This window comes from Scyliorhinus torazame, chromosome 7 (genome assembly GCF_047496885.1).
Source record: "Scyliorhinus torazame isolate Kashiwa2021f chromosome 7, sScyTor2.1, whole genome shotgun sequence".
Taxonomy (NCBI): domain Eukaryota; kingdom Metazoa; phylum Chordata; class Chondrichthyes; order Carcharhiniformes; family Scyliorhinidae; genus Scyliorhinus; species Scyliorhinus torazame.
The window spans coordinates 281,946,752-281,973,779 of NC_092713.1; the positions used below are offsets into that span (position 1 = coordinate 281,946,752).

General features: G+C 46.0%; 1 protein-coding gene across 5 annotated transcripts in view; it reads right to left on the reverse strand.

Annotated features, from left to right (window-relative positions):
* aff4 (AF4/FMR2 family, member 4) overlaps positions 1 to 27,028 on the reverse strand; it is a 149,686-nt gene that overhangs the window by 90,926 nt on the left and 31,732 nt on the right. For all 5 annotated transcript variants that reach the window (XM_072512561.1, XM_072512556.1, XM_072512557.1 and 2 more), the window contains one exon: positions 17,566 to 17,687. In XM_072512561.1, coding sequence (XP_072368662.1) covers positions 17,566 to 17,582 — 17 coding nt within the window. In that variant the 5' untranslated portion in view covers positions 17,583 to 17,687. Of the gene's footprint in view, positions 1 to 17,565; positions 17,688 to 27,028 lie in introns of those variants that run through there.

A 27,028-nucleotide genomic window follows, 5' to 3' on the forward strand; every position in this document is an offset into this window, starting at 1 on the left:
TGCCATAATTGGAACAGAGCCACAGAAAGACAAAGTAAAAGAAATGCGCAACAGTTATGGGCGATATCTGATGGGACTCGACCCAGAAGAGACCGTGTCACTCCGAGAGAACCCACAAAAGCATTTGAATTAGAATCCAAATTGGCAAAGTAAAAGAAACCACAAGCGAAACCAGTATCGATCAAACCTCCAGAATTCGGAAGTGTGTAATTTGCATGCGTACTAACAAAGGGATACAAGGTAAACTCGATAGGTTTTGTTGCGTGAAACTTTCGGGAGTTGCGTAAACCGGAAAATAGCTTGAGCTGTACCCGTGTTTGCACCACCGCTTTATTCCCCTTGTCCCAAATTTCCGGGAGACAGAAGAATTTGTAGAGTCGCAGCGACCAAAAGATCAGAACAGTGTCCTGTATGGGAAGAGATTTGGAGATACCTAAAGGGGAAAGGATGGCCTCTATCGTCTGAGTTTTGCACGAATGAAGAGACAGGTCCTGGCAGCATAGGACAGATTTGGTGGGACAGCCTGACCGAGATCCATAAGAAGAGGTTGACAAAGGTTCGTAAGCAGATGGCAATCGTGTCCTGTCTGACACAATTGCGAGGCACAGAGGAGGTTGTGAGGACGCTCCGCAAGCAGTTCGAGGAGAAAGCGAGAAGTAGAGAGGGAGATATCAGTGAAAGAGAGAGATTAAATGTGCAGCTCCGGGAGCAGTTAGCGGTGAAAGACAAGGAAATGGATGCTATCAAGAGGGCACATCAATCCTGTCTCGCCCACCTTAGCAGCTTCCAAATCCAGTACGATAAGGCGTACCGTACCAGGACACACAACGTGCTGTAATGGTAAGAGAAGAGACAGAGAATCAGGTACAGCAGTTAAAGAAACAGTGCGATGATCTAAAGGCAGCCCTCCGAGCACTCCACAGTTCCACCACGGAACAGAGGCAGAGTTTGGTGGATCATGCAAAATGCAGGCAGCAAATTGCAAGGTTATCAGTTCAAAATGGGTTGAGACACACCTTTGGCCCACAGCTAGACCAGGAAGATGGCCCCGATTGGCAGGAACTCAGTGAAACGGCCCAACGGTACGAAAGCGAGACCAAGAATCAAAATAAGAGCCCCCCAGGCCCTGGTGGCGAATATAAGAAGATTGCTCAACGTGATCATGATGCCCCAGAGGGAAAGGAGGTGGAGGTAGTGGTGGCAATGGACGCGGAGAAGGCATTTGACTGGGTAGAGTGGGACTACTTATGGGAGGTGCTGGGACGGTTTGGATTTGGGGTGGGTTTCATCGACTGGGTCAGGCTGCTATATCAGGCCCTGGAGGCGAGTGAGAGGACAAACAAGACGACTTCCGACTATTTTAGACTGCACCGTGGGACGAGACAGGGGTGCCCCCTCTCCCCACTGCTGTTTGCGCTAGCTATAGAGCTGCTGGCAATTGCTCGGAGGGTTTCAAAGGGTTGGAAGGGACTGGGGCACAGGGTTTCATTGTATACAGATGACTTGCTTTTGTACGTTTCGGACCCGATGGTGGGGATGGACAGAATCATGCCGACCCTGGGGGAATTCGGCCGGTTTTCGGGGTACAAATTGAATATGACAAAAAGTGAAATGTTTGTAGTTCGGGAGAGGGGCCAAGGGGACCGGCTGAGGGAGCTGCCGTTCCGGTTAGTTGGGGACAGTTTCAGGTACCTGGGAATACAAGTGGCGCGGGATTGGGGTCGACTGCACAAGCTGAAACTGTCCCGGCTGGTAGATCAAATGCGAGGGGAGTTTCGGAGGTGGGATGCGTTCCCACTGTCATGAGCTGGGAGAGAACAGGCAGTTAAAATGACGGTCCTCCCGAGGTTCTTATTCGTGTTCCAGTGTCTCCCCATTTTTATTCCACGCTCCTTTTTTAAGAGGGTAAGCAAGATCATTTTGGGCTTTGTATGGGAGGGCAAGTCCCCGTGAGTGAAGAGGGTGATGCTCGAGCTGGGCGGCTAACATAGCCATGATAAGGAAGTGGGTGGTTTGGGGGGGGGGGGGGGGGGGGGGGGGGGGGGGGGGGGATCGACTTGGGAGCGGGTGGAGGCAGCCTCACGTAAGGGTACCAGTCTGGGGGCGTTGGTGACGGCGCCTCTACCGTTCCCGCCGGCGCGCTTCTCCACCAGCCTTGTAGTGGTGGCGGCCCTTCAGATCTGGGGACAGTGGAGGAGGCACGTGGGAGCAACGGGAACAGCGGTCTGGTCCCCGATATGTGACAACCATTGGTTTGCCCTGGGAGGTTGGACGGGGGGTTTCGGGTATGGCGGAGATTGAGCAGATGGGAAATTTGTTCTTGGAAGGGAGCTTCCCTAGCTTAAGGGCGCTGGAGGCCAAGTTTGGGTTGATGAGGGGGAATGAATTCCGGTATATTCAGGTGCGGGACTTTTTGCGCAGTCGGGTGCCATCTTTTCCACTCTTGCCACTAAGGGGGATCCAAGATAGGGTAGTGTCTAGAGGATGGGTGGGGGAGGGAAGTGTATCGGATATTTACAAGGAGCTCATGGGGGCGGAGGAGATGCAGACCGAGGAGCTGAGACATAAATGGGAGGAGGAGTTGGGAGGGGAGATTGGGGAAGGCCTGTGGGCGGACGCGCTGAGCAGGGTTAATGGGACTGCAACATGTGCCAGGCTCAGCCGGATTCAATTTAAGGTCGTCCACCGGGCCCACATGACAGTGTCTCGGATGAGCAGATTCTTCGGCGTAGAGGACAGGTGTGTAAAGTGTCTGAGAGGACCGGCAGACCATGTCCAAATATTTTGGGCGTGTCCAAAACTTAGGAGATACTAGCAATAGGTTTGGGGACGTCATGTCTAGAGATTTGAACACAAGGGTGGCAATGGGTCCAGAGGTGGCGATTTGTGGGGTTTCAGAGGCCCCGGAAATCCAGGGTGAGGAGGAGGCCGACGTTTTGGCCGTTGCTTCCCTGGTAGCCCGGAGACGGTACCTCTAGCTTGGAGGGACCCAAAGCCTCCGAAGTCGGAAGCCTGGCTGTCAGACATGGCGAGGTTAGGGGAATGTAGTCTAGGGGGTCAATTAGGCAGATGTGGGTGGGACGGGTTACAGCAATTGCACTATGTACTTTGTTTATTGTACTGTCCTTCTGTTTTCTCGTTCTGTAATTCTACGGTTTACAATGCCAAAAAATACCTCATTAAAATTGATTATCAAAAAAAAAAGATCACCCAGTTACGAGATGTCCGTGAGAAGATAGAATATTTCCACCCCACATCGGATCCACATCACTTTTTCGAGTTAGTAAAACAACAAACCCTCATGTATGGTTTAGACGAGCCGGAGTAAGTAAAGCTCATAGTTATGTGCTTAGACCCCTCAGTTAGTTCAGCCTTTCCCGACCCACAAAATGTAGGAGGTAGCCTCCAAGAAATGAAAACGGCCATTTTAGACGCCATAGGATATAATAGAGGAGATCCAGTAGACAGACTCAACTGGTGCAGGCAGAAAACAGAGCATCCAACAGCATTTGCTGGACGCCTTTGGATCCATTTTACTGCTGTATTTGATGAGTTAGCCCGCGCCCATTTATCAGCAGACAATACGCCAAATGGACCCGTACATTAGAATCCCATGCCACAGAGGCAGGACAGAAGGCATGCGCCAGTTACGGCCCCTCAGACCCAGCACACAATGAAGTGTGGGTTCTGAAACGATTGTCCAGAGCTTGGGAACAGTCTGTATAGAAAAAGACAGAGCATGAGAGAGCAGACGCCACAATGAATCCAGTAAGGGCACACCAAGACCCTGCATGGGTAAATGAAGGCAGAGATACAGCGCAGCACCCCAAGACACAGGAATGCTATATTGTGGACACGAGGGACATTATGCACGAGAATGCAATGCCCCCCCCTGAAGCAGCAAAGGAATCAGCACCCAAATCCCCCCCCCCCCCAAAAAACAATACCCGACCCATTCACAGCGTTAGCGCCCGACCAGATAATTCGGCCATGAATGGCACTGATTGACGGTGTTCGGGCTCCCCAACTTGGGTCTGCGATACCCTGGGATAAGTCTGCAAGACCGGTCGTTGCAGACACAGTCCGGGGACACCCCATAGAGTTCCTTTGGGACACAGGAGGGTCCCGAACCACGTTAAACTCCTCCACCATGTACCAGAAAGAGATATGGCCCACTACGGATACTATTACCCTCAGTGGTTTTACAGGTCACCACCAGCAGGGACACATCACAGTCCCTGTGGACGTACAGCACGGTAATATTAGGACAAAACACTGTTGTTTTAGTAGATTTACCCCAGGCAGCAGAACACATCCTAAGCATTGATTTCATGAGCGCACACAACCTTTCATTCGACTCAGTCAACCGATGCATATGGAAAATGGCTAGAGCAGCGCGAGTCCCCGCCACGCTCACAGTTGGAGATTATGCCCATAGAATCAGCTCAGTAAGAGAGTACTGGTTTGATCCACAATAGACAAAGCAGTGAGAGGTCTTGAAAAGACATAAGGCAGCATTTGCCCAGCACAAGCACGACTGCGGCAAAATCCCAGGTGTAGTAAACATTACAGGTCCCGATCCCAAGCCCCAGAAACAGTATGGCTTCCCGCAGCATGCCAAGGGAGAGATAGCCAAGGTAATTCAAAGTTTATCGAACCAAGGCGTGATTCGTCCCGTTGCATCGACAAATAATGTCCTGATTTGGCCAGTAAGAAAACCCGATGCATCATGGCGACTGACCGTCGACTACAGAGAACTGAACAAAGTGACTCCCCTAGCAGCCCCCACCGTTGCCACGAGTCCCGAGCCTATGTTGAGACAGGGACTCCAGTCAAAATTTTTTACAGTGTTAGATATCTGTAATGCCTTTTGGTCCATACCACTGGACAAAGCATGCCAGTATAAATTTACATTCACCTTCCAGGGACAGCAGTACATATGGACGTGCCTCCCACAACTCCCCCACCATTTTTCACAAACAATTGGCAAACGGATTATCTAAATTTTCCCGCCCCGAATGTCTTGTTCAGTACGTGGACGACTTGCTCCTACAGACTGACACCAAGGAAGAGCACATCTCGCTTCTTTCTCAATTATTAGAACTGCTCACATCGATTGGATGCAAAATTAACCTCAAGAAAGCCCAAATCCTTCAGGAAAAAGTCACATATTTAGGTACGGTCATCACGCATGGGAAGTGAGAGATAGAACTCAAATGCATTGATTCCATTGTAAATTTGCCCTTGCCCCAAAACGATATAGCACTCCGGTCATTTTTAGGACTGGTTGGATATTGTCGGAACCATATAGTCGGATTCGCCACAAAAGCAGCCCCACTTTCTGAGCTCCTAAAGAAACAGGCCCCTTGGAAATGGCTTCCACAGCACACGGATGCCGTGGATGCATTGAAACGCGCCCCGAGCACAGCCACCGCTTTGCAAGCCCCAGGTCCACACTCGCCATACGCGATAAGAGGTAGCGACCACTGACCGAACCCTTTCGGCCGTACTCCTGCAGGAAAGGCACGATCGTCTAGGACCCGTAGCCTATGCCTCACGAGTTTTAGATCCGGTGGAACAAGGATTTTCAGCCTGCGAGAGGCACCCGTTAGTAGTTTTCTGGGCGGTACAGTACTTCTCGTACATAACCGGACTCAACCCTGTAACCATTTTGACCGAGCACACCCCGACACAGCTTTTATTGGACGGCAGACTAAAAGACGGCACAATAAGCCAAATTCGAGCAGTGCGATGGACCCTACGCCTACAGGGACGCGACATCACTGTAAAACGGACAAAAACTCAAGACATTTCTGGCCGATAATTTGCATTATGCAGGAACCCCACATGAGAGCGAGATCATAGCCCCCAAGCACAGCACAGGCCCCTTTGTTCCCAAGTCGGTACCAAGAAAGACAGGTATCGGACCCCAGCCCACAGGCAAAGCACTGAGAATTTACGTAGATGGCTCCTCCACAGTCGTTGAGGGAAAAAGGATACCAGGCTGTGGTATTGATGTAGAGGGTGCACTTTAGAAGAGATAGCTTTAAAGTTGCCTGGACACTTAGGTTCGCAAGCAGCCGAGTTAGCAGCCATTGCTTACATTGTCCAGCACCCCGATTCGTTCCCAGCCCCTGCAGACATATATTCGGACAGTTTATATGTCTGCAACAGCCTAACAGAATTCCTACCCCTGTGGGAATTGAGAGGATTTATTTCCACCGACGGAAAACCTCTACCCTCAGCCCCACTGCTCAAACATATGCTTCAGACAGCTAAAGGCAGGAAATATGGCATCGTCAAAGTAAGAAGTCACCATCGTTCCTCCCCACCCGGTAACATGAAAGCTGACGCCCTAGCGAAGGCAGGCTCGTGACATGGCCACTTTTGGCAACCCCCCCCGAGAGTGCCCCAGTACACGCAGTTCAGGTCTCACAGACCAACATCCAAGACCTAGCCCAGGCACAAAAAGAAGACGAGGCATTAAAAGAAATTTGAAAAGAAACTTCCCAGCTCCCTATGAAGCTTAGGAATTCTTTGACGGTCCATGAGGGAATAGTTTAAAAAAAATGGAATTTATGTAGTCCCCACCCAGGACAGGAATGAGATAATTTGCAAGTTCCATGACGGACATGGACACCAAGGGCCCCTCTGCTGGTGGCCTGATTTGAAAACCGACGTGTCCCATTACGTTGAAAACTGTTTAATTTGTGCTGAAAACAACCCCGAAAGGTATGCAAAAAAAGCCCAGCTACGACACACCCGCCCTGTAAATGGCCCGTGGACAATTCAATTAGATTATATTGGTCCCCTCCCCCCCCTGCAGAAATGGATACAAGTATGTGTTAGTGGTGATAGACACATTTACAAAATGTGTCGAGGCAGTCCCTTCGAGAACAAATACAGCAGACGCTGCGACAACGAATGAACGGACATCGCGCGACAATCACCAGGTAGGAATGTTCCCTTCCAGTCGGGGAACACTTCAGCAGTCAAGGGCATTCAGCCTCTGATCTCCGGGTAAGCGTTCTCCAAGGCGGCCTTCAAAACTCGCAACAACGCAGAATCGCCGAGCAGAAGCTTATAGCCAAGTTCCGCACAGCCTCAACCGGGACCTGGGATTCATGTCGCATTACATTCATCCCCCATCTGGCCTGCGAAATCCTACCAACTGTCCTGGCTGACACAATTCACACCTCTTTAACCTGGGGTTACCCCATCTCTGGATCTGTAAAGATTTAATCACCTGCTAATGCTCGCATTCCAAGCATTGTCTGGCATCTTTGAATCTGTCTTTATATATGTTTCTGGAACATACCTCTTCATTCACCTGAGGAAGGAGCAGCGCTCCGAAAGCTAGTGACATCGAAACAAACCTGTTGGACTTTAACCTGGTGTTGTAAGACTTCGTACTGTAGTTAGAGACAGTTAGAGGTTCCTCTTTTACTGAACGTTAAATGGCCCCTTAGAAATTCTTAGACATGTGTTGTTTAGGGACAATTAGGTAAATGTTTTTGACCCATAGGACAGAGTAGAGTAGAACTTGTCCTTGGTTAAGGGTACCCCGCATTTCAGAGAACAAAGACCCAGTATTGTGATCCTTCACGCTTCGCATTGAGGATCAAGAGGACGGAGTGTAGCCATCTGGGATGGCCACTTCCAACAAAGTACAGAGAAACTTGCAAAGCCTGGCAGGTGAAACGGATAAGCCAAGACTCAGGCAGGCTCAGAGCCTGAAATGCATATTCGTAAGCCAGAAGTCCAGACGGTATCAAAACTCAGTCCAATTAGCATTGTAATGGGGCCGTTTAGCATTTGATGTCCCATCTTCACCAAAACAAAGGACTGGTACTCAAGTAATCGGGACAGTCCCAGACATTTGGCGCCAATCCCTGTTCAAGGGAAACGCAAACAACAGGGTCAGTGACCGCTTGGAACACGCCCAGCCATCCAGATCCCCGCCCACTTATTGGCTAAGGAATCAAACAGAGCGATCAGGAATCACCCAATTAGTCAAGCCCAAATCGAAGGACCGCCCAAAAGAGCGCAAAAACCACCCGGGTATAAGAAGAGTTCGCCATATATTCGCTCTCTCTTGGTCTTGGTACCCCAGTCACGGCCATCGCCAAGTGCAGCAACACCAGAAGCAAGTCCAAGTTCAACGCTCGCTACCAGACGGATGAGCCTAGCTGAGCAGCAGTTACTCCTTCGAACCAGATAGATCCAGAAGCGAACAGCGGCCACTGTTTTCTGACCTAAGCCGGGTGCCCGAAGTTAAGTACAGGTTGTCTTAGTCGATAGGTGTAGTTAACTAGTAGTGTTTATGTTGCATGACTAATTGTGTGTAAATAAAGTACCCTTGACCTTAAACTAACTAACTGGTGTTTGGCTCTTTGATCGATAGCCGGTTGAAACTTGTGGTGGTATCATTTGATACCTGGCGACTCTAAGCATTGAGACATAGATAACACAGAAAGAAGGGCAAACTCACTGATTGCCATAATTGGAACAGAGCCACAGAAAGACAAAGTAAAAGAAACGCGCAACAAGTGCTAACCACTGTGCTGCCCTCAAGAGGTTACTTCTTAAATTACCTTTACACAAAGAAATAGGCACATTCCTTCCATTAATGACTCTAATACGTTTTTCTTCATAAAATGTCCTGAAATACAAATTGTAGCACCAACCACCATCAACAATTGATCTGCTCCTGCATCTCTTAACAATTTAATTGGTTTACTTATTTTGTTAGACAAATGAGGGGATCTTTCCCTTTGAACATCCAGAACCTCCAATAGCCAGACTTCCTTCACCAGTACCCAAATAATTATCTGAACTAACTTGAGGTCTTTCCTCTTTCACATTCACCAGTGCCACTGCTACAATTTTAACAGCCATTTTCTTTTCAGATGCTTCCTTGCCTACTACTGCAACTAGTCTCCCAATAGGTTTCCAACAATCTGCCCTCATATGTCCCATTACAATGGAAACACTTAGGCCTCCAAATGTCACTTTCACCCTCAACATGTGAAATTTCCTGACCATTCCCAACCGTTCCATCTCTTTCATGACTATTTGTTTTCTTTTCTCCTTCTCACTTTCTTTCCATCACATACTTAAAAGAATGATGAAAAAAAGGTTTAGTTCTATGGACCAGTTCGTAATCATCAGCTAACTCTGCCTTCTGTCTTGCAGTTTTTAATACTTTGTCCCTCAACATGAGTCCTAATAACCAAATGAAACAAATCTTTAAATTCTTCTAAAAGAATCACCTCTCAAAGGATTTCAGATGTTCTCTTCATTTTTAACATCCGTGTCCAATGGTCAAAATTGTTTTGCTTATTTAATGAGTTTGCCCAGGCTATTTTCTTGTGTTTCAAAATTTCTGCCTACATGTCTCAACTCATATGCTCTGAAGATAGTTTTAACTACTACATAATTGGATTGGATTGGTTTATTGTCACGTGTACCGAGGTACAATGAAAAGTATTTTTCTGCGAGCAGCTCAACAGATCATTAAGTACATGGGAAGAAAAGAAAATACATAATAGGGCAACACAAGGTATACAATGCAACTACATAAGCACCGGCATCGGATGAAGCATACAGGGTGTAGTGTTAATGAGGTCAGTCCATAAGAGGGTCATTTAGTAGTCTGGTAACAGCGGGAAAGCTGTTTTTGAGTCTGTTCGTGAGTGTTCTCAGACTTCTGTATCTCCTGCCTGATGGAAGAAGTTGGAAGAGTGAGTAAGCCCGTGGGAGGAGTCTTTGATTATGCTGCCCGCTTTCCCCAGGCAGCGGGAGGTGCAGATGGAGTCAATGGATGGGAGGCAGGTTTGTGTGATGGACTGGGAGGTGTTTACGGTGTTTCTTGCAGTCCTGGGCCGATCAGTTGCCATACCAGGCTGTGATGCAGCCAGATAGGATGCTTTCTATGGTGTATCTGTAAAAGTTGGTAAGGGTTAATGTGGACATGCCGAATTTCCTTCGTTTCCCAAGGAAGTATAGGCGCTGTTGTGCTTTCTTGGTGGTAGCGTCGACGTGGGTGGGCCAGGACAGATTTTTGGATGTGTACCCATAGGAATTTGAAACTGCTAACCATCTCCACAATCGGCCCCATTGATGCTGACAGGAGTGTGTACAGTACTTTGATTCCTGAAGTCAATGTCCAGCTCTTTAGTTTTGCTGGCATTGAGGGAGAGATTGTTGTCGCTACACCACTGCAAGAGGTTCTCTATCTCCCTCCTGTATTCTGACTCGTTATTCGAGATCCGGCCCACGATGTTCGTATGATCAGCAAACATGTAGATGGAGTTGCAACCAAATTTTGCCACGCAGTTGTGTGTGTACAGGGAGTAGAGTAGGGGGCTAAGTATGCAGCCTTGCGGGGCCCCGGTATTGAGGACTATTGTGGTTGTTGTTGTTCATTCTTACTGATTGTGGTCTGTTGGTCAGAAAATCGAGGATCCAGTTGCAGAGTAGGGAGCTAAGTCCTAAGTTTTGGATCTTTGATATGAGCTTGGCTGGGATTATGGTGTTGAAGGTGGAGCTGTCGTCAATAAATAGGAGTCTGATGTAGGAGTCCTTGTTGTTGAGATGCTCCAAGGATGAGTGTAATGGTCTACAGATTCCTCTTCCGGCAATGATACATACAGCTCACTAGCTTTACCTATCAGTCTACTTTGTAAAAGTAATGTCCAAATTTCGTTTAGTTATTTAATCTATTTAGCTACCTTTTGAAAAGAAAAAAAAATGCTTCCTTTCCCTCAAACTTTGGAAGAGCTTGTATAAATTGAAATATTTCCCCACTAGGTTCATCTGCTTTAACTTCCAGTATGTTTCTTTTCACTTTCTGCCATTGCTGGCTTCTCCATCCAGGTCAAGTTTCCTCATTTCAATTTCCTTTTGAAAAGCTCTCATCTCTTGCCTGCATTTCAAGCTTCCTCATTTCTATTTATTTTCTTTATCTTTTTCCTGCATTTCTCATTTTCTCATTTCTAGTTATAATTGAATTTTAGCTAATTCAATATCCTCACTTTTCAAAATACTTTGTGTATCTGACAACCCTTGCAACGCTAAATGTTGCACTTTGCTTTCAATAATGTCAGCTTTTCTTATCCCTGCAGGTAATCACAATTCTAATTCATTTGCCAATTCAGTTAACTGATTCTTGGTTACTTGCTGTAAACCAGTCGAAAATTACATCTTCCATCTTTAGGAAAGATTTTGGATTCTAACCTGTATAAGATACCTCACAGAAACACCAATTCCTTTGCCCTCAATGCCTCGAATAAATCCCAGACCAAGTTTTACTATTCAGTAACCCGTGCTCCAAATTTTGAAAATCCCAGTTGATGTAATAACTGGATGGGAAGATACCAGAATGGAACCCTGGCTTAAAAGAGCACAACTTTCATTGTTTCTCCAGTATTTTAAAAAAAATAAAGTCACAAGACCACTAATTAGTTTTAATAACCAGAAAAACCATTGAAACATGAAAAAATTAGATGATCATATAATGCACCATTACAAACATAAATCCTGCAAAACTACCTTTATTTTCCTAACATTACCATCTAGAGGATTGGACCTGGGAGATTTTATGGCAAAGTGCGATACAAAGTGTAAAGTATGAAATAAACACGGTGCGATAAACAACATTTAAAAAAACTTTCTGCTACGGTAAATACTGGCCATATATGGATTTGAACAAACCTTTAGAAATGTAAGCACATTGGTATATATCAAAACCTGCATCAAGACATAGAGAAATGTCACTTGCACCATCATCTGATGCAGATTTGAGATTATAGCAGCCAGTTCTATGATAACAATCTTCAACTTTACGCATGGTTAAGCTTTAATTTTCCATCACCATGCCTGTAGTTGCTGTCTCTGCAGACACCAGCCAAACAATTGCTACATGCTTATGATACAAGCAAATACTCTCAAAATTAGCCATCTTCAGCCCATACGGTGTAGGTACACCCAGAGTGCTGTTAGGAAAGGAGTTCCAGGGTTTTGACCCAGCAACAGTGAAAGAACAGGGACTACAAATTCAAGTCAGAATGGTATGTGACTTGAAGGAGAACTTTCAGGTGGTGTTATAGTGTACGGAAAATGCATTGTGCACTTTAGGTTACCATACACATATACTACCAGAAAGAGTTTAAAAGGTGAATAAAGAAATCCATGTTTCAACAGCACATGCAGTTCTGATTCTGAATGTTTCTTCCAAAGTAATACTGCTCCCATGTGTCTATTGCCCTCATCATTCTCAGGTGTAGGGGTCACAAGTTTGGAAGGTGCTATTAAAGGAGCCTCGGGTGAGTTGCTGCAGTGCATCTGATAGATGGTACACACTAGCGTACTGATGGAGGAGCAACTGAATTTTTAAGTTTCTGGATGGGGTGCCAATCAAGTGGGCTGCTTTGTCATGGGTGGTGTAAAGTTTAAAGTGTTGTTGAAGCTGCACTCGATCTAGGAAAGCGGTGGACAGTCTTGAGGAAATTAGGGAAGGTACACACCACAAAATTCCCAGCTTCTGACCTGTGGCCAGAGTATTTATATGGCTGATCCAGTAATGTTTCTGATCAATCGCAACACCGAGGATTTCAATGGGATGGAATTCTGCCATTCAATGTCAGGGGAGACGGTTATATTTCTCTTGCTGAAGATGGCCATTGCCTGGTACTTGAAACGCACATGTTACTCCCACTTATCAGCCCAGACCTGAATTTTGTGCAGGTCCTGCAATGACACTGAGCACTGGGCAATGATCGCTGAGCATCCAGGACCAGTCTGGCATAAAACTTTCAGGACATGGTCACCTCGGTCAGTGCTACTGAGCCACTCTTGGTGATGGGCACTGAAGCCCCAAACAGAGTATATTCTGGGCCCTTGCTACACTCAGTGCTTCTTCCAAATGGTGTTCAGTATGGAGGAGCCGGCACTGGTAATGGCCTGAATGTTAATTGCCACTTAAGACACCCAGGCTTCAATGTTATCCAGGTCTTCCTCACCTGAGGAAGGAGCAGTGCTCCGAAAGCTAGTGTTTGAAACAAACCTGTTGGACTTTAACCTGGTGTTGTAAGACTTCTTACCTTGCTTAAACATGATCTGCAATTGCTGAAACCAAGCTAGCTATCTCTAATTAATCCATCACTCAAGAGGATTCCTAATTATAGTTTCAAACAATTTCCTTACAATTAAGTTAAGGCGTGACAATATATCCATAGCACAAAAGCCCAGAGCCTAATTTAACTCTGAAACTTGCTTCATAATTTTGAAAGTTTCTAGTCCATGATCGGCATTTCGCCACATCTTCATTTTCAGCATTTACTTACTGCAAAGTAGTGGTTTAATCTTTTGGGAACCTTGCTGCTCTCAGCCACTACCCACCCACGCCCATCTCATATTTTTGTTTGTGTTAGATACATTACTAGTTTGTCTTCTCATGAAGCTCTCACTAATTCTTAATTTGTCAGACTTCTTTTATTAATCAATCTATCCTGTTCATTTTCTAAACACCCACTGCATCAGAAACTAGCAGTTTTAAACTTTACACAGCTTTCACAATTTCTAACAATTTAGATTACAGTCTTCAAGTTGGAGCTTCATAAACAATTAAGTACTTCATTGTGCTACTGTTGAATGTATCATTCAACTGAATTGCTTTGTAATACAGCCAAACACCTTGTATACAAAGAAGCATCAGCAATTTGTTTTTAAGTACTGGGCCAATCAGGGCTGGTTTAGCACAGGGCTAAATAGCTGGCGCTTAAAGCAGACCAAGGCAGGCCAGCAGCACGGTTCAATTCCCGTACCAGCCTTCCCGAACAGGCGCCAGAATGTGACGACTAGGGGCTTTTCACAGTAACTTCATTTGAAGCCTACTTGTGATAATAAAGCAATTTTCATTTCATTTCTAGCACCTCAATTTAATCATGAAAAATTTACCAGGATGTCATTGGAATTTACAAGCTTCATTCAATATTAATTTTTAGGCTTCGGAGTGTCTGAATGGAAGAAAGCTACACTATTTACAAAGTATTACAACAACTTGCATTTATAAAGCACATAAAACATTCCAACAAACTTTGCAAGCAAACAAATAATTTGTTACCAAACTACAAGATATATTAGGCCAGGCAACCAAATGTTTGGTGGAAGTGGCATTTTAAAAAATATCTTAAAAGAGGAATAGGAAGAGGGGTTTACAGAGCTTCCGACTTTCCAGCTGAAGGCACTGTTGCCCGTGTTGGAGCAATAAAAATTGGAAATGTTCAAGAGACTAGAATTAGAGGAGGGTTCTAGGGATGGAGGAGATAACAGAGATTGGGATGGGTTAGGGTTCGAGGCTTTGGGGCGTTTTGAGAACCAGGATGAGACTTTTAAAATAAAAGCTTTGCTTCACCCAAAGCTAATCTAAGTCAGCGAGCACAGGTGGTGTCGTCCTTGGACTTGTCTGAGTTATGACATGGGGAGAATTTTAGATGACCTCAAGTTTCCAGAAGGTATTACATGAGATGCTGGTATAAAGTTGAAATGGCCAAGCCCAGGGCAGCACGGTGGCGCAGTGGGTTAGCCCTGTTGCCTCACGGCACGGAGGTCCCAGGTTCGATCCCGGCTCTGGGTCACTGTCCATGTGGAGTTTGCACATTCTCCCTGCGTTTGCGTGGGTTTCACCCCCAGACCCCAAAGATGTTCAGGGTAGGTGGATTGGCCATGCTAAATTGCCCCATAATTGGAAAAAATGAATTGGGTACTCTAAAGATTTAGATGAGGGTTTCAGCAGATGAGTTGATAGAGTTGGGGACTAGTAATATGAGCCTATGGTGGACATCAAAGATAATCCATAGAAACCCTACAGTGCAGGAGGCCATTCAGCCCATCACATCGGCACCGATTCCCCTAAAGAGCACTCTCTCTAGGCCCCCTATGCTATCCCCGTAACCCTGTACATTGATCATAGCCAATCCACCTAACCTGCACGTCTTTGGACTGTGGGAGGAAACCGGAACACCCAGAGTAAATCCATGCCGACATGGGGAGAATATGCAAACTCCAAACAGTCACCAAAGGCCGGAATTGAACCCAGGTCCCTGGTGCTGTGAAGCAGTAGTGTTAATCACTGTGCCACGGTGCGCCAAATCAATGGCTTTGCTCTTTCAAATATTTAGACAGAGGAACATTCTTTTTATCCAATGCTCAATGTCAGACAAACAGCCTGGCATCTTAGAGACAGTAAAAGGGCTGTTTGAGGTGGGGTGCTGGGGGAGGGGGGTGGCTGCGCAGATGGTGAGGTAGAGCAAGGTGTCATTGTTGTACATTGGGAAACTGCCATTATTTTGGGATGATGTCACCTAGGGGTGTTATGTTCATGGGAAATAGGAGGATGCCAAGGATTGATCCTTGGGGGACACCAGAGGTAACCATGCAGAAACTGAAAGAGATGCTAATACAAGTAATACGCTGAAGGCAATTAGATGGATAAAAGAATGGAACATGGCGAGCGCTGTCCAGTCCAGTCGGAAAGCAGGTTTTGGAGCAAGATGGGCTTTGGAGAAGGATGGTGCAGTCAACTATGTCAAGGGCTGCAGACAAGTTCAGAAGGGCAAAGATGGATAGTTTACCTCTGTCACAGTCACATGCATTATTTAAGACTTTGCTAAGAGCCATTTTGGTACAGTGGTGGAAACCTGATTGGAGGGCTTTCAAAATATGGAGTTCCTGAAAAAGATGGGCACTAATTTGAGTTGTGACAAAACGTTCAATGATTTTAGGGAAGGAAGGCTGGAGATGGGGCAGTAATTGGCAAGGATGGAGAAGCCTTGGGCTGTTTGAACAGGGTGATAACAGCTTTTTTTGTACGTTCTCCAGTGACTTTGTATTCTTTTTTTAATAATATGGAGACCAAAAGCAATTGAAAAAAATTGAAATTTAAAGAATTCAATTTCAGATCACCTGCATCACATCCATTGTTGAATTTGAGGATCTTTGTCGACAACACAAAAACGTTTTTTAAAAAACATAGCATTGAATCAAAATACTGTAGTCTAAATTCAAAAGCATTTCAACTTTTAAAAACAATTGAGGAGACTGCTTATGCTATTGAGCAAAAGTACCGAAACACATCTGGAAGTAGTGTCAATTAAATGATGAGATGTGGCAAACTCCATCCAGATCCAACGGCAGAAGAACTACTCGATATAAGAGAGTCTATCAAGAATTACAACATACAAATTCTTTTCAAATGCCATATTTAGACTAGTTGAAAAATTTGCCTGGCTCTTTGCCATTTGGAAAAAGTTTGTCATTGAAAATTATTTAAAACTTTCTAATTAGTCTTTAGGATCAAATATAAACAGATCCAGAGTTTAGAATAAAATGAAAGGATTTCCTTTAGATTGAATTGAGTGCCTGCTATACATGTAATATAACAGGATGCAAAGACTGATGCATTTTATTCATACTATAAATATAAGTTGGCTATACTTGTTGGGTTCATGAGTACCAGTGTAAAAATTCCATCCAAGTGGTAGCTGTGGGTCCAGTTCATATTCCAGCATAGTTCCTAATTTACATGTTTTAAATTCAGACACATTATGCAAGGCATTCAACAAGGTTTATAATCATTGCACATGAGATATTGCAAACCTTCTAAAAATAATGCTGCTGCATTTTGAATAGATATTTGCATCAAAATAGTTAAAAACTTAAAACCAATTATATAGTGATTCAAAAAGGTCATACGGTCTGTGTTGCACCCAAACTCTGGAGACCACAGGATTCCTTATGATTGTGTCTCTACATTCTGTTTGACTCCGTCATTGCCTTCAATGTTATGACCTACTTTATCCTAACCACAAGAGGTGGACGTGACAATTAAACTTTTTCACTTGCTTAATAACTAAAGGCAAAAATCAAATAAGCAATGCAACTTCAGATATTTCTATGGGTGTGCTTACACTCTAGTTTAGCAGTGGGAAGCTGATATTACTTCTTTGTACTTGTGCTAAATTGGTGCAAATCTTCCTGGAGAGGCAATTTTCACAATGCTTTGGTCTGACACCACATGAGGTGCAGATCTAGTATGGTGCCAAATCGGATTTGCCAAATCAGACCCCAAGAAACTCTAATCGATCCAGTAAACAAATTATTAGAAGATCGGAGATCCTTCTCTCACTTATCTCTGGGCAGTTAAATTTGTAACTATTAGGGTGACAGCCCTGTCCATGCACATATTTAGGCATGTAAAAAGTTAAAAGTTTCAATCAGGGAGGGGGCCAAGCAATAAAAACTGGGTTCTGCTGCATGGCTAGAAACAACACTGTCTAACTGTATCAGGCCAGCTGCTGCGGTAGAAACACACAGAAACTTGTCTTGGTAAAAATAAACAGCAACAAAAATTATTTTTCAATATCTCTAATTATCAAGCTTTGGGAAAAATGAGACTATAAAATCAAAGGAATTCAATTCCAAAATGATTTGCATTCAGACATGTAACATTAAAGTCACTCAAATGTATTGAAACATACAATAGCCAAAGTTTTAGATACTTACCCAGTCTGAGAAGCCATGGAGAAATGTGTGAAGCAACGAAAAAGGCTTCACTGATCTGAAAGACACTCAGCTCACATCTCTTCTTCCATCTCTTCTCACAAATCAGGAAATAAATTTATCTTCTGCAGTTTTGAGAGAGATAAGAAACCAGGTTACATGAAGAAAAGGTTATAACTGAGCTGAGTACTATTTCTGGACATGCAGATAACAACAGTGGGGCGAGTAATAATACACATTTAAAGCAATCAAAGTTCCATGTTGAATACCTAAAATGTCCACCCTCCTCCTCTACAATTGTTATGCTGCTTATAGCATCGTTGCCACCCTCAAATTTAGGGTCATCTTCCAAGCCTACCAGACTTTCAGGGAGAGTGTACAAAACATGACTGGACAGATGGTCTGAGAAGGCAGGGCAGAGAGCAAGGGAAGTCTAGATCAATGCAAGAGGCCTGATGGGCAAGGCAGATGAACTCAGGGCATGGATGGGCACATGGTACTGGCCTGATGGGCAAGGCAGATGAACTCAGGGCATGGATGGGCACATGGTACTGGGATATTATAGCTATTACTGAAACATGGCTAGGGGAGAGGCAGGACTGGCAGCTTAATGTTCCAGGGTACAGATGCTGTAGGATAGATAGAACAGGAGGTAAGAGAGGAGGAGTTGCATTTTTGATCAGGGAGAATGTCACAGCATTACTGAGAGGGGATATGTCCGAGGGTTCACCCACTGAGTCTATATGGCTGGAACTGAAAAATAACAAGGGAGAGATCATTTTGATAGGATTATACTACAGGCCCCCAGTCAACAGGAAATGGAGGAGCAAATATGTAATGAGATTACTGATGGCTGCAAGAAAAATAGGGTGGTAATAGTTGGGGACTTCAATTTTCCCAACATTGACTGGGATAGCCATAGCATTAGGGGCTTGGATGAAGAGAAATTTGTTGAGTGTATTCAGGAGGAATTTCTCATTCAGTATGTGGATGGCCCGACGAGAAAGGGGGCAAAACTTGACCTCCTCTTGGAAAGGAAGGGCAGGTAACAGAAGTGTTAGTGAGGGATCACTTTGGGACCAGTGACCATAACTCCATTAGTTTTAGGATAGCTATGGAGAATGATAGGTCTGGCCCAAAAGTTAAAATTCTAAATTGGGGCAAGGCCAATTTTGATGGTATTAGACAGGAACTTTCAAAAATTGATTGGGGAGTCTGCTGGGAGGCAAAGGGACAGCAGGTAAGTGGGAGACTTTCAAAACTGGGTTAACCGGGGTTCAGGGTAAGCACATTCCTTTTAGAGTGAAGGGCAAGGCTGGTAAAAGTAGGGAACCCTGGATGACTCGGGATATTGAGGCCTTGCCTAAAAAGATGAAGGAGGCATATGTCATGCATCGGCAGCTGGGATCAACTGGATCCCTTGAAGAGTATAGAGATTGTCGGAGTAGAGTTAAGAGAGAAATCAGGAGAGCAAAAAGGGGACATGAGATTGCTTTGGCAGATAAGGCAAAGGAGAATGTAAACAGCTTCTACAAATATATAAAGGGCAAAAGAGGGAGAGTCTAAGAATCTACACGATCATATATGTGTGGATGCACAAGAGATTGGAGAGATCCTTCTTTTAAAATAATATTTTATTAAGATATTTGAAAAATTTTATAACAGTAACAAAAACAATGCCATCATTATGGTAAAATAAACATTTCCTCCCAGCCCAATCTTCACACACCTCAACCACACAACAACAATCAGCCCCCACCCCCCACCCCAGGAATACTGCATCTGCTGAAATTTTTAATTTTCCCCGAGAAAGTCGACGAACGGCTGCCACCTCCGGGAGAATCCTAACATTGACTCTCTTAAGGCAAACTTTATTTTCTCAAGACTGAGAAACCCAGCCATGTCACTAACCCAGATCTCTACACTCAGGGGCTTCGAGTCCCTCCACATTAATAAGATCCATCTCCGGGCTATCAGGAAGGCAAAGGCTAAGATGCCGGCCTCTTTCGCCCTCTGAACTCCCGGATCTTCTGACACTCCAAAGATCACTAACTCCAGACTCGGCACCACCCGTGTTTCTGGCACCGTGGACATTGCCTTAGCAAAACCCTGCCAAAACCCTCTAAGCTTCAGGCATGCCCAAAACATGTGGACATGATTTGCTGGGCTTCCCGCAAACCTGGCACACCTATCCTCTACCCCGAAAAACGTGCTCATCCTAGCCACTGTCATGTGTGCCCGATGGACTACCTGAAGTTGTATCAGGCTAAGCCTGGCGCACGGTGAGGAAGTATTAACCCTGCTTAGGACATTTGCCCATATTCCCGCCCCTATCTCTCATCCTAGCTCGTCCTCCCACTTGCTCTTAAGCTCCTCCACCGGAGTTTCCTCCGCCTCCGAAAGCTCCTGGTAAATATCCGATACTTTCCCCTCTCCCACCCAGATACTGGAAACTACTCTATCCTGTATCACCCGTGGCGGCAGCAGCGGAAAGGCCGGCACCCGTTTTCTCAGGAAGTCGCGCACCTGCAAATGCCTAAAACCATTCCCTGCTGGCAATTTAAATTTATCCTCCAAAGCTTTCAAGCTGGAAAAACTCCCATCTATAAATAGATCCCCAATCCTTCTAATTCCTGCCCTCTGCCAACTCCGGAACCCGCCATCTAACCTACCCGGTACAAACCTGTGGTTGTTATAAATCGGGGTCCAAATCGATGCTCCCTCCACTCTCTTATATCTCCTCCACTGCCCCCCAGATCCTCAGAGCTGTCACTACCACCGGACCTGTGGAGTATCGGGCTGGCGAGAACGGCATAGGTGTCATTACCAATGGTGCCATTACCAATGCTCTCAGAATGCTATCTTTACATGACGCCGCCTCCATCTGCTCCCATGCCGACCCCTCCCCCAGTACCCACTTCCTGATCATGGCTATATTAGCCATGCTATATTAACCAATAGTAATTGCAGAAGTTCGGCAGCGCCAATCCACCCTCCCCCCGACTGCGCTCCAGCAACACTTTCTTCACTCGCGGGGTTTTATTTGCCCACACAAAGCCCAAAATAATCTTATTCACCCGCTTGAAAAAGGCCTTAGGGATGAAGATGGGGAGGCACTGAAAGACAAACAGAAATCTGGAGAGGACCTTCATTTTCACAGGCTGTACCCTCCCCGCCAGTGATAGCGGGAGCATGTCACGGTAGCATAGTGGTTAGCACAACTGCTCCACAGCTCCAGGGTCCCAGGTTCGATTCCCGGCTGGGTCACTGTGTGTGGAGTCTGCACGTTCTCACAGTGTGTGCGTGGGTTTCCTCCGGGTGCTCCGGTTTCCTCCCACAGTCCAAAGATGTGCAGGTTAGGTGGATTGGCAATGCTAAATTGCCCTTAAGTGTCCAAAATTGCTCTTAGGGTTGGTTGAGTGGTATTACTGGGGATAGGGTGGTGTTGGCCTGTTAGGATGCTCTTTCCAAGAGCCGGTGCAGACTCGATGGGCTGAATGGCCTCCTTCTGCACTCTAAATTCTGGAGGAAACCCACGCACTGTAAATTCTATGATCTATGTCCCATCTCTTAAAGTCCCCTCCCATTTGTTCTACCAACCGGGATCGGTTTAACTTGTGTAGTACCTACCATTTCCGGGCCACCTGGATTTCCAGATATCGAGAGCTCTTCCCTACCATTCTAAGCGGCAGCTCTCCCAGTCTCTTGCCAAAAATTGCCAAATTCCCCCAAGATTCGCATTACTTCCCCTATCCCCTCCAACGGGTCCAAAAAGAGGTCATCTGCGTAGAGCGAGACCCGGTGCTCCACCCCCCCACCCCCCGAACCAGCCCTTGCCAGTTCCTAGAGGCTCTTAACGCCATGGCCAAAGACTCTATGGCCAGAGCAAACAGTAACGGGGAGAGGGGGCACCCTTGCCTCGTCCCTCGGTGTAGTTCAAAATACCCCGACCACAGCCGGTTCGTTACCACACTCGCTACTGGTGCCTGATAGACTGGAGAGCAACCACATCCAGTCAATAAAGCCCTCACCAAAGCCAAACCTTCCCAGCGCCTCCCACAGGTAATTCCACTCCACCCAATCAAAAGCCTTCTCCGCATCCATCGCTACCATCACCTCCGCCTCCACTCCTTCGGAGGGCATCATAATAACATTTAAAAGCCTTCAAACATTGGCCTCGAGTTGCCTGCCCTTAACAAATCCCGCCTGGTCTTCCCCTATCACCCCCGGGACACAGTCCTCTATCCTTGTGGCCAGTATCTTAGCCAGCAGTTTGGCATCCACATTCAGTAGAGAAATTGGCCTGTATGACCCGCATTGCTCCGGATCCTTCTCCCGTTTCATGATCAATGAAATCGAGGCCTACAACATTGTTGGGGGGAGGACTCCCTTATCTCTTGCTTCGTTAAATGTCCTCACCAGCAGTGGGCTCAATATCTCTGAAAACTTCTTATAGAATTCCACCGGGTAGCTGTCAGGCCCCGGGGCCTTGCCCGACTGCATGCCCTCCAGCCCCTTGATTATTTCCTCAATCGGGGCTCCCAGCCACTCCACCAGGTCCTCCTCCACCCACCCTCGGGAACCTCAATTGACCCAGAAACTGCCTCATCCCCTCCACCACAGCTGGGGGTTCCGACTTAAACACCTCGTTCACCCCGCTGGGTCCAGGACAGTATTACCGTCTCTACTCTTTACTTTACCTATCTCACTGGCAGCCTCTCTTTTTCTGAGCTGGTGGGCCAACATTCTGCTTGCCTTTTCCACGTACTCATAGATCGCCCCCCCCTTGCCTTCCTCAACTGTTCCACTGCTTTCCCTGTGGTCAACAGCCCAAGCTCCACCTGTAACCTCCGCCGCTCCCTCAGTAGCCGCGCGTCCGGGGCCTCCGAGTATCTCCTGACCACCTGGAGTATCTCCTCCACTAATCTATCCCGCTCAGCCCGTTCCACTTTTTCTCTGTGGGCCCGTATCGAGATTAATTCCCCTCTGACTACTGCTTTCAAAGCTTCCCAGACCGTCGCTGCAGAGACCTCCCCCGTATCATTTGTTTCCAGGTAGTTCGGGATGGACTTGTTAACCCGCCCACAGACCGCCTCGTCCGCTAGCAACCCCACATCCAGTCTCCACAGCGGACGTTGCCCTCTCTCCACGCTAACCCATAGATCCACCCAGTGCGGGGCATGATCCGACACTGCAATTGCCGAATACTCAGTCTCCACCACCTTCGGTATTAGCGCCCTGCTCAGACACAAAAAAGTTGATGTGAGAGTATACCTTGTGGACATGTGAAAAAAAAGGAAAACTCCTTTGTCCTCGGCCGTGCAAAACTCCATGGGTCTACTCCCCCCATCTGTTCTATAAAACCCTTAAATTCCTTTGCCACAGCCGGCCTCCTCCCTGTCCTGGATTTTGACGGGTCCAATTCCAGATCAATGACGGTGTTGAAGTCCTCTCCCATGATCAGGTTATGTGACTCCAAGTCTGGGATCTTACCGAGCACCCGCCTCATAAATTCTACGTCGTCCCAATTCGGAGCATGTGTATGTTCACAAGTACCACTCGCACCCCCTCCAGCTTCCCACTCACCATAATGTACCTACCCCTTCCTTGTCTGACATGATTATCCCTGCCTCAAATGCCACTCGTTTGCTGATCATGATCGCTACCCCCCTGGTCCAGTCCAGTCCTGAGTGGAACACTTGGCTAACCCACCCCTTCCTCAATCTCGTTTGGTCTGTAACCTTTAGGTGTGTCTCTTGTAGCATTGCCATGTCCGCCTTCAGTTCCCTCAAATGCGCGAACACGCAAGCCCTCTTGACCGGCCCATTCAGTCCTCTCATGTTCCATGTGATCAGCCTGGACCCGGGGGGGGGGGGGGGGGGGGGGGGGGGGGGGGGGCACCACCGACTAGCCATCAGAGATTGGTGAGATCCTAAATGAATATTTCTCATCGGTATTTACTGTTGAGAAAGGCATGGATGTTAGGGAACTTGGGAAATAAATAGTGATGTTTTTAGGCGTGTACATATTACAGAGGAGATGGTGCTGGAAGTCTTAAAGTGCATCAAGGTAGGTAAATCCCCGTGACCTGATGAAATGTATCCCAGGATGTTGTAGGAGGCTAGGGAGGAAATTGTGGGTCCCCTAGCAGAGATATTTGAATTGTCAACAGCCACAAGTGAGGTGCCTGAAGATTGAAGGGTAGCAAATGCTGTGCCTTTGTTTAAGAAGGGCCACAGGGAAAAGCCTAGGAACTACAGACCGGTGAGCCTAACATCTGTGGTGGGTAAGTTGTTGGAAGGTATTCAGAGAGACAGGATCTACAGGCATTTAGAGAGGCAAGGACTGATTAGGGACAGTCAGCATGGTTTTGAGTAGAAAATCATGTCTCACGAATTTGATTGATTGTTTTTTGAAGGGGTAACCAAGAAGGTAGATGACGGCAGTGCAGTCGACGTTGTCTATTTGGACTTTAGCAAGGCCTTTGACAAGGTACCACATGGTAGGTTGTTGAATAAGGTTAAATCTCACAGGATCTAGGGTGAGATAGCCAATTGGATACAAAATTGGTTTGACGACAGAAGACAAAGGATGGTTGTAGAGGGTAGTTTTTCCAAACTGGAGGCCTGTAATCAGCAGTGTGCCTCAGGGATCAGTGCTGGGTCCACTGTATTTGTTATTTATATTAATGATTTGGATGAGAATCTAGGAGGCATGGTTAGTACGTTTGCAGATGACACCAAGATTGGTGGCATAGTGGACAGGGAAGAAGGTTATCTAGGATTGCAACGGGATCTGATCAATTAGGCCAGTGGGTCGATGAATGCAGATGGACTTTAATTTAGATAAATGTGAGGAGATGCATTTTGGTAGATCGAATCGGGGCAGGACCGACTCAGTTAATGGTAGGGAGTTGGGGAGTTATAGAAATATGGAAGATATGGAAGAAATCAAGGAGTACAGGTTATTAGCTCCTCTAAAGTGGAGTCACAGAGGGGCAGCACGGTAGCCTTGTGGATAGCACAATTGCTTCACAGCGCCAGGGTCCCAGGTTCGATTCTGGCTTGGGTCACTGTCTGTGCGGAGTCTGCACATCCTCCCAGTGTGTGCGTGGGTTTCCTCCCACAGTCCAAAGATGTGCAGGTTAGGTGGATTGGCCATGATAAATTGCCCTTAGTGTCCAAAATTGCCCTTAGTGGTGGGTGGGGTTACTGGGTTATGGGGATAGGGTGGCAGTGTTGACCTTGGGTAGGGTGCTCTTTCCAAGAGCCGGTGCAGACTCGATGGGCCGAATGGCCTCCTTCTGCACTGTAAATTCTATGTTCTATGAAAGGGTGGTGAAGGCGGCATTTGGCATGCTTGGTTTAATTGATCAGAACATTGAATACAGGGGTTGGGACAAGACATTAGTATGGCCACACTTGGAATACTGTGTACAGTTCTGGTCACCCTATTATAGAAAGGGGATTATTAAACTAGAAAGAGTGCAGAAAAGATTTACGAGGATTTTACCGGGCCTTGATGGTTTGAGTTATAAGGGAGGCTGGACAGACTGGGAATTTTTTTCCCCTAGAGCGTAGGAGGCTTAGAGGTTCTTATAGAGGTCTATAAAATAATGAGGGGCATTGATAAGGTAGATAGTCAACATCTTTCCCCAAAGGTAGGGGAGTCTATAACTAGAGGGCCTAGGTTTACGGTAAGAGATACAAAAGGGTGCAGAAGGGCAATTGTTTCACACACAGGGTAGTGAGTGTCTGGAACGAGCTGCCACAGGCAGTAGTCGAGGGGAGTACAATTTTGTCTATTAAAAAGCATTAAGACAGTTATATGGGAAAGCTGGGTATAGAGGTCTGCAGCATTTTGCTTTTGCACCGAGGTGCCACATGAAATCCCCTGCCATATTGTCACTTGACTTCTTCACCACCTTCCACAACATTAACCACTCCTTTATCTAGTTTTACTCGCATCTTTCAGAATACAGGCACGATATCACCTCAAATAAGTTAACGTCCACCCTCACAGCCACATCCCCACAACATTTACTATGTTGGTGATATTACCCAGAAGTGATCAGTTTCAAGTATATATTAATGCCCTGCCTTCCCCATTGATCCAAATGCTGTTACTACACTCCAATTGCCTGCCTGACATGAAAACCTGAATAACTTAAAATCTTCATCTGCTTTGTCAGTGACCGAACAGCAACAATAGCCTTGAATGCCATCCAGGACAGACAGGACTGCTCCAAGTTCTACCAAGAATCATTACTACCAAGATTGCTTTATCTATTTCTGAATTATTCTCTATGTTCTCGGCTAGCTCACCACCACAGTTAACTTCTGGGCTTGATTCACCTATTACCCATTTAAATAGCCACAGTAAGCAACCCGATTTGCACAACATATGGTATTCCTATCACTTTCGCCTTTTTCAAATTCAGTGGCTACCCATGCCCCACTGAGTTTACTTCAAAATTTGTCTCCCCACTTTAAAATCCTTCATCTTCAGCATTTTTAACGCATTGTCATTTTTCACTTCTACATCACTGGGACATTTCCTTGTTCCCTTGCTCTCTCCAATCAGAGACATAAAATACTGGAAATACTCAGCAGGTCCGGCTGCATTTATAGAGACAAGCAATGAACATTTCAGGTGACAATAGGTTTTTCTCTCTCCCAGATGTTGCCAGATCTGATCTCAGCATTCCATATTTTTACTTTACATTTCCAACATCTGCAGTATTTTGCTTTTGCACCAAGAGAAACACCCATTTTACAGGTGTCACATGAAACACTTCACATATTTACCCCCCGTCATATTACCCCTTCTGCTTTCAAAAGCCTTCTCAATGCTATTTTGTTCATGCTTTATACATGCCTGTATAAAACGTTAGTTAGGCCACAGCTAGAGTATTGTGTGCAGTTCTGGAATCCACATTATAGAAGGGATGTTATAGCACTGGAAAGGGTGCAGAGGAGATTTACCACAATGTTGCCTGGGCAGGAGAATGTTAATTATGAAGAGAGATTGGATAGACTTGGATTGTTTTCCTTGGAGCAGAGGAGACTGAGGGGAGACATGATTGAGATGTATAAAACTATGAGGCGCATTGATAGAGTAGACAGGGACAAACTTTTCCCCTTGGTGGAGGGAGTCAATGACCATGGGACATAAGTTTAAGGTAAGGGTTTAGAGGGGATGTGAGGATATCCTCCCCCCCCCACCCCCCGAGGATGGTGGCAGTTTGGAATTTGCTGCCTGAAAGGATGGTGGAGGCAGAGACCCTCATAGTATTTAAGATATATTTTCAGGGTATAAAGGGATATGGGCCAAATGCGGGCAATTGGGGCTAGCTCAGTGGTTAAAAACTGGGTGGCATGGACAGGTTGGGACAAAGGGCCCATTTTCATGCTGTAAACCTCTATGACCTATGTGCACTTTCGATCTCAGGGAATACAAGTCAAGG